General features: G+C 40.6%; 1 protein-coding gene across 2 annotated transcripts; it reads right to left on the bottom strand.

Moving 5' to 3' along the window:
* Positions 1 to 1025: 1025 nt before the first annotated feature.
* On the bottom strand, positions 1026 to 8022 carry nrsn1 (neurensin 1). Of its 2 annotated transcripts, none has more exons than XM_020091069.2 (6): positions 7872 to 8022; positions 4906 to 5021; positions 4565 to 4657; positions 4324 to 4442; positions 3830 to 4017; positions 1026 to 3678 (listed from the first exon to the last, which is right to left on the bottom strand). In XM_020091069.2, exons 2-6 carry the CDS (start codon positions 5002 to 5004, stop codon positions 3575 to 3577), a joined length of 603 nt encoding a protein of 200 aa, XP_019946628.1. In that variant the 5' UTR covers positions 5005 to 5021; positions 7872 to 8022; the 3' UTR covers positions 1026 to 3574. The 2 variants fall into 2 exon arrangements, with proteins under 2 accessions (XP_019946628.1, XP_019946629.1); XM_020091070.2 differs by having other exon boundaries at positions 4906 to 5024; positions 7872 to 8011.
* Between the last annotated feature and the right edge of the window lie 653 nt (positions 8023 to 8675).

Below are 8675 nucleotides of genomic sequence, written 5' to 3'. Positions count from 1 at the left end.
GTTTTGATATGAGGATACATAGTATCTTCACACGTTTTAAACTACACATAGTTCAGGTTTATTGTTTTCTTTAAAAAATAGACATACTCTCTGTAAACACTGATATACAGACGGGTGACTGTGGGGATTGTAAAGGAAATATTGGAATAAAGTGGAGTGGAGAAATATAATGAATGGAAATATATAAGTGTAAGTATATGTAAGTAGTAAGTGAGGATGCTCAACATGTGGTTTTGTATCAAGATGCCAGGAGGATAAGAGCTTTGCTTTGACAGAGGGTTTATTGTCAGGGCACAGATGGCAGGAGCTTCAGTTAAAAGGCTCAGTGCTTCAATATGACAGTGACTAAGAGACATCTGCGTTTGGATCCATGGGAAAGACGTCAGTAACAAGGGTCAGAAATTGGGATCGACAGCTCACGTTTGATGCTTGTGATGCTTGGGAGTTATTGTGATTCAATGCAGGACCGTGTCGGGGAGAACAGTTCTGTTGACGATCACATAGAGAGTGGTGTGATCCAACTCCCAGTTGAGAAGATGAAATCACATTTGAGAATTTAGTGATGCAAAAACAAACATGGACACTGATCTACAGATATGTGGGGGGGGGGACCGTCAGATGAATCAAACTTCATCATATTGGTAAGTGGGCGAGAGCAGCAGCGGAGCGGTGCAGGCCCTGAATGCCTCACTCCTGCGGTGAGGGGATCTTGTGCCTCTGTTGTACTGCAGGGGGGATTTTTTTTTGAGAGGGGGTCTTTATACTATGATGAAAAATGTCCATACTGTGGACACCTCCACTCAGTGAAGATTTTACACTGACATGTTCATCAGCACATCAAACCCTCAATCGTTTAGAAGAACAGTGATAATTCCACCAGTTGAGTTCAGAGACTAGTAGGATCAATGCCAAGGCACACTGAAACTGCTCCGGTGGCTCAACACCTCTTCAAGATACGTTATGTTGGTATTTGCTTTGTCACCCATCTGTATATTTGTTCTTTATCCAATCCATCCTTCAGTAAGTACAGTCGACTTGTTTTATTCACTGGGAGAATCCACTGTTACAGCAGGAGACAGTAGAAGATAGAATCAGAGGAAATAGGATCAAAAACATTTTTTCAGACACATAACAGAAAAGAAATCTCCCAGATTCTGGGCTGGAATGAGGAATTAACCTACAGTCAGTTAAAGCAACACCATGTAACTTTTACTGAGTAACAGCGCCCCCTGCAGCCACAGGTGGTGATTATTTTGTTGTGTGTCTGAGTGATTAAGGTTTTAATGTAAAAACAAATGATCCCTGAAGTGGACGATCTGTTGCTATACATGTTTAATATTTCAAAAGTTTCCTCACAATAAACACAGCAATAAACACTTTATTTAAAATGAATGTTTAAGTCTTTTTAACTGATCTGCAGTTGGGAATTACTCTTGAACTTGCTGGGTCTGATTTGATCAATCAAATAGTAAAAGGATGAGGAGTAGGAATGAAACTGGCAACATTCCCTCTGTTCCAAGTCAGTGAACCGTCACTATTGTCGAAGCTGCTATTTTAAAGTGAAAAAAAGTTCCATAGTGTTGCTTTAAAGGATAAAAAAATAAAATTCACAGCATGTAACAATAAATCAGCACATTTATTATCCATTTACTAAACACTGGCCCACTGGAGTGTTTGGTTACAGCAGCTTAGTCTTCTTGTATTGTACTACTACAGTTGGTTCCTTTATAACATCTCACTTGTTAGTATGTTGTTCTTCACAGCTAAAGCTACAATAGTTTGTTCTGAATGAGCCGAATATGTTTAAGTGTTGAAATGAAAATCCAGACTTTCTCAAAGTTAAAGAGGAAAGGCAATAAAGACGAGAGCAAAGCCTGTGATATTGAAAAGTCAAGATACATGAGCACATTATTTTATACAATAAGTATCCACAATTCTTGCTGCATGAATCTGAAGGAGCTGCTGCATTGTTGCACATTTTGAGGCCTGTAGCTTAATGGCACTTCGACAGTAACTACCACTGTAACAAATGATTTCAAATCTAAGTCCAGTGTGTTGTAATGGATCTAAAATATAAACACAAAGAAATAAGAATAATCATTTGAAGTGGCATGGTCACAAAAATTCAAACCACATATTTATGAAACACAAAGAGAAAAGGTTTTAAAAAGTACCGACACATGACTGTTTACAGCTTGTTGTGCTTGAAAGTTACAGTTACAGTATGTGAGCTTGAGCTTGTGCCAAGCTTGTCTGGAATAAAATAAAAACCTTATTGATATTGGCTGTGTCAGATCTGGTATCGGGTGATATATTGGCTGTACATTGTCTGTGAATTATCACATCACACTGAAAACAGTGAGCGCTCTCACACACAATCTCATGGGAGAGCTGAGTGAGCTCTCCTCACCCCCCCCCTTTTACGTAACATATCCGTCATGTTGTCTCTCCTCACGCACCCTCGCACCTTCTCCATCTTTAACACACAGTACCTGAACATCTCATTTGACCAGCTCAGGAGGAGAGGAACAGAGAATGAGCGTGTTTGCGACAGACGACATGATGAAAGCCTTGTTTATCTCGTCCAGAAAGTATAAGCTGTTTGATTTAGTGGCAGACTGTGCCGCTCTGCATGTTCTGTCCGGTTCAATGTAGCTTTCATCGGTCTGTCTGGTCTCGTCTTATCGATCCTTTCTGAGGATTTACTGGAGAAGACAAAATCAGAGGCCTAACAAGACGGATGAAAATGTCAGTGTGGGATCTACCCGCAAGGTTTGTTCTAATCAGTTTGTGCCTAATTTGTTCTGACTGTGTGAACTACTTGGAGAAATATCTGTTCACACTTCTCTTGGCATGTTGTTGCATGTATCAGAGGAAGTACTCATCAGCTGAAGCATATGTATTCATGTTCTGTGGTCGTGATGGACAGGTCTTGCTCTCAGTTCAGGGATAAATACACAGAGTATGCACACATGAGTATAGCTTCCATAATAACACTCGTCCTCCGCTGTTCTTTTAGACACCAGGCAGAAATAATGGTTGTTGTGCTTGGTTCGTCTTTTGATCATTTCTGTGCATAGGGCCCAATCAGCAATAACTTCAAACAACACTGCATCTGCCGCTCTGCACCCTCCAGCACTAACACCATCCTTTTCTTTTTTTCATAATGTGAATCCTCTCAGCAGGAAAATGCTCTGTGGAAGCTACGATTATGTTGTTCAGCAGCCGCGTTCTATTGATTTGTGTCTGAGGTTTGTTTTCTGGGCAGAGCTCGAGAGCTGCATGTGCTTTGTTAGATAACTATGAATTTTACGCAGCTGATGTTCCTTTTGTTCATCTCCATATTAACTCTGCAGCTACTGTATATAACCGTGAAATCAATCTTTAGTGTCAAACACGGCAAATAAAGACAAGGAAACGATATAATAAGTAACATGTAAGCTGACCTTTCAAAGGAGAAAATACACATGTAGATCAAAACACACACACGTGTGTATACGCACTCGCACATAGTCTGCTCTCCAATCATTCCTCATACACACTTCTCCACTTTATGCCTTCATGTGGACGTCTGTCAGGTGTCCAACTTTGAGTTTGCTGGCTGGATGTTCTGGACTTTGGAAAGCGTGACTGGCACTTTTCCCTCCCCGGGGGTGGGTGCCTTCATTATGGGGGTACCTGCGACAAGAGCATATCTGCTTTCTAGGGTATCCACACCAACAAGTACAATTTAACAGTTAAAAAGAACTTTAATTTATTCTACTGACAGTTTGGCAAGTTTAATCCATCTTGTGTTGTTATACTGAAACAGAACGGGAATAAATCTTACCAACTGTTGCTTGCAGATCTGCCAACCTCTCCTTAAACTTCTGCTGCAGATACAATTCTTCTTTGGAATAGCTTTTGGCAAAGGCAGACAGCAGGAGGCCCACAGCCATGGAGGTGCCGCCCACACAGAACAACACGGCACCCGTCAGTTTGCAGACGTCCAGTGCGCGGTTGAAACTTACAGCGTGGCTAAAGGAAGAGTAGTTTAGAGCAATATTTGGAAATGTAACATTGTGTTTCTGTACAACTTATACCGGCAAAGATGAAAAACTACAATATTGAGACAAAAGCGTTACCTTCCACCTTTTTATGCTAATTAATAGAGTTTGAAAAAGTGTGTAATCAAAGACTTTTACAGTGTCTACCCTTACATAGAACTTATGTCCCACTAGGCAGGCAATAAATGCAAATACAGCCATCATTAAAGCTGTTTGATCTACAGTAAAGTCATATAAGAATATCTTTTTTTAAAATTTAACTGTATTGTTTCTATACCTGTCGACAAAAAGTAGATCATCCTCGCCAAATGCCTCGATCCTGGCTGGAGTGGCATACCCTACCAAAACAACAACGAAGCCTGATACCAAGATCAGGGAGCCGAACACGAGACAGACCTGGACAGGAGGGAAAAAGATGTTGGGGGAGGAAACTGTAACAGAAGCAAAGTCTTGATAACAGAGTGATAATAAAAAGTTCTGTGGTGTGGTTTTGTTTGAGAAAAAAAAGTTAATCTTACCTTCCAGAGTAAAGAGCTCCACCTGCTAGGTGATCTCTGAATCTGAAAATCTTCATCACGTTCCCAAATAGAAGCTGTGCACTCCTCATAAAACTGGGTTTGGGATCGTAGAGAAGGAGAAGCTTTACTCACATTTCAAATACAAAAAAACTAAAACCCACGAGAGGGTAATATCTTTTTCACTCTCTTTCACAAAGAAGCAATAAAGTGATGAACGATATGAGACTGTGATGATACAGGTTTGTAGCAGAGAATGGTTGATATGTGCTGAGGGATGCCCTATACTTGTATTTAGTTTCATGTGAGTTTATAGAGCATGTGTGTGTGTGTGTGTCGTGTACCTGGTGTAGGTAGGAGCGGACTCCATACTGCTGGCAGTTCCCAGTGGCTTGAACTTGCTCTCCGTACTCCGACCCACAGATCTCTGAGCAAGAGGTCATCCTTCACATCTGTGTACCTGCTTGAGGACACATACACATGCATGCACACACACAAGCACACACACACACACACATTTACACACACAAATGTATGAATGCACGGCTGCACGCTTGCTTGGAGAAACCACCCGTGCGGTTTGTGAGCAAACACTGCATAAACATGTACACGCATGCAAATACTGTACATTTAAACATTCACATCCACGACCACACAAGCGCTGACCCTAACACACAGTGTCACATAGTTATGTAACATCATACTGAAGGCAAGGCTGGCTCGGTACAGTGAGATTAATGATGCATTCTCCTTGTCTGCCATTATGAAATAAGCCATGAAATATTACATCGCTCCTCCTCTTGAGATTCAATATTGTGTCTGCTAGATGCAGAGAGTGCTGACATGCACAGGAATAACCCGTTCCATGCAAATATCATAACATCAACACCCACAGTTTGTGCCTGGGGTCAGAATCTAAACAATATATTTTATATTTAGCAGGTTGAAAGCTTTCATAGAAGATGCAAACTAATGACATGCTGTCATACCTGTAACTTTTTTCTACAGGAAAAGCCTTTTAACAAATATTAAAAAAAAGAAAAGAAATTCTGTTGTGCAGAAGAAAGTCATTTCTCTAAACTGAATTTAAATGCTTTAGATTCATAATATTCTGTTAATATAGCTGCATAAAAACTGTCATACCTGTAACTATATTCTCTATTTGGTTTCTTTCAAAGTAACCCAAGCATACTGATAATAAAATGAGAAGACAAGAAAAAATTTGCTCTAGGAAATGTTAGTTTACACACAGTTGTTATTCCCTCAGTAATAAACATCTCCGAGGCATTACACAGCTCGGTGCCTCTACACAAACACACATAACTATGTTTCAAGTTTATGGCAGAAGACACTAAATCTCAACTGCTGCTTCTGTAGCAGAAATAGACTGGGGACTAGAGAAGTGGGAATAAAACATTGATCCTAGTGTTGGCAATATTTCTTCATGCTATTATGTGGGTCTGGGCAGGAACCAACAGGACATGCATCCCAGTGAAATATATTACGGTCTCTACAGCAGCAGTGCACTCTCCAGACACATGTGACAAATGGAAAAAAAACAACTTGTCCCTGAAACAAAACCAGTGGCTTAATTGGCTTTCTGGTTCATCTCGGTCGATCTATAAATCAAGTAGAATTACTGTAGTGGTTATTTAATGTTAAATAAAGTAGCAGTGGACACACACCTCTTGTATCAGGCGTGCATCTGGGAGAGCTTTCAGGTCAACTAATTAGTAAACCAGTTACACAAGTGTATGTAGATCAGTATGAGAGTAAACAGTATAAGTGTTTCGTGTGTGAAGGTGCGCAGTGATAATTTGACATGAAATTGCAATATGGGATGGATTTTTAGGGGCCCATACACAAAAGAGCACCTTAAACTGCCAGATTGTACTGCCATGCATATCATTACACAACCTCTGTGTGGTTAATCTGTAGAAGAAACACAAAACTAGGCTCTAGTATCAACTAAAGTATAAAGGCCATCCCCAGTGTCTTGCTCAGATTTGTTTACTGCCCAAAACCACAAATTGTCTACAAAAGCCTTTTCAGTCGTTTCACAACATCCTCAGATATTTGTTATAAGATTCATTTATTTCATTGGACTGATCAAATGTCAACCAGCACAAACCTTAATAAGCTGTTCTAAGCTGAATAAATGGGGGTGGGTCATATTACTGTCAGGACAACACAGTTGTCGTTGAATTCTGCACCCTCTATCTTAGCTGTCTGAATTCTCCTTACAGATGTTCAGGTTACAAAGATGATGAGAAGAGGATCTGGACAGTGTCTCAGTTCACTTAATGACTGAACATGAATTCACACGGTGCACTAACGAAAATGACATTTTATATGAGTGGGATGAGCGAGCAGTTGCATTAATTGACTGAATTAATATGACCTTGACCCAAGGAGGCCCAGGACACAGAGATACACTCAATTTAAAAAGTTAAACCTGATGTGCACATGAGCAGAAATGAATAAGAATAAGAAAAAAGAAAAGAGCGAGCGCAAGGTGTCTAATTTAAAACAATACTACAAAACGACCTGTGACGTTGATCAAATACTGATTCAAATCCTCCTATCCACAAAACAAGCCTTAGCCGAAATAACATTGAACCTGCCAAAACAACAACAACGTAGATATCGACCTTGTCTTGACCTAGACCAAACTGGATGATTAAAACCTTCATACATGAGCACAATGATGGGAATGGACGTGAAGCATGTGATAACACTGCCACTGATACAGAGTGTGCTATCCACCAGAGGACTGGGAACTGTCCGTGGTGCTGACGCCATTATTACCATCCACAGCAGGAAAACACACAGACGTAACATGTGACCGAGCACAGATCTCCTCTGTTCGTCATCCCAACCCCCCAAGAGACGCGAATAGAAACAGATCACGTCCTTAATGCATTCAAGCACTCTCAGGTCGACTGACCACCTAAAAGAATCCAATCTCTGAGAAAACCCCCACGTCTACAGGTCAAAGCGTTAGGATTATCAATAAGTTTCATTTGATGAGGACGTCAACGACCAGAACACGTATATATTGATATCATTTATATTAATCGAATTAGGGTGAGGTTGGAAACACAAAGTTGACGATTTTATTCCTCATTATTCTCCACATGGAAGCTACTTTCAGATGTGCAGGCTGATACCGTGCCTACCGATGACTCACGGCAGAAAGAATCTTTGCAGGAAATGTGAATCCGCAGATGTGTTATTTACCAAAGCAACAATCAGATGTTGTAGCCGCGGCTCAGAAATATGATCAAAAGTCATTAAAATCGTCATTTACCTGACATCAGCAGCGCGGAGAGTGATCACTCGCTCCTGTTCCCTCAGCCGGCTCCCATCACTCTACACTCACCTCTCTCTCTCTCTCTCTCTCTCTCTCTCTCTCTCTCTCTCTCTCTCTCTCTCTCTCTCTCTCTCTCTCTCCCATCTATCTCCCTCTCCCTCTCTTTCCCTCTCTCTCCCTCTCCCCCTCTCTCTCCCTCCATCGATGATTCAGATTTTTACGACGTCTACTGCGCAAGCGTCACATCCATGACAATATATGATGATTGAATAGCGAATATAAATAACCAGGGAGGAAGGATGAGATGAACAGGAGGACATTCATTCAACATTCAGAGATGGAATAATGCATGAATGGATTTATGGAGGGATTCAATATAGTGCAGCTTAGATAGATAGATAGATAGATAGATAGATAGATGGGTGGATTGATGGATAGATAGATAGATAGATAGATAGATAGATAGATAGATAGATAGATAGATAGATAGATAGATAGATAGATACATTTGACAGACAGACAGACGGATGATGGATGGATGGATAGATAGATAGATAGATAGACAGATAGACAGATAGATAGATAGATAGATAGATCATATACAGACAGACAAACAGACAGATGATGGATGGAGGGATGGAGGGATGGATGGATGCACAGAGCATGTGTTTGCTTGCTGCAGAAACATAACATGTCACAATACAGTAGGCTGTGTATTCATAAAGCCAGGCTTTAATGTGTCAAAGATCTACAACGAATAAAGTTGGAGGAGAAAACACAATGTGGGTGGAACCAGGACAT

Source organism: Paralichthys olivaceus, chromosome 13 (genome assembly GCF_024713975.1).
Source record: "Paralichthys olivaceus isolate ysfri-2021 chromosome 13, ASM2471397v2, whole genome shotgun sequence".
NCBI lineage: Eukaryota > Metazoa > Chordata > Actinopteri > Pleuronectiformes > Paralichthyidae > Paralichthys > Paralichthys olivaceus.
Note: the sequence above shows the minus strand (reverse complement) of the source record. Positions and strands in the feature narration are given on the sequence as shown.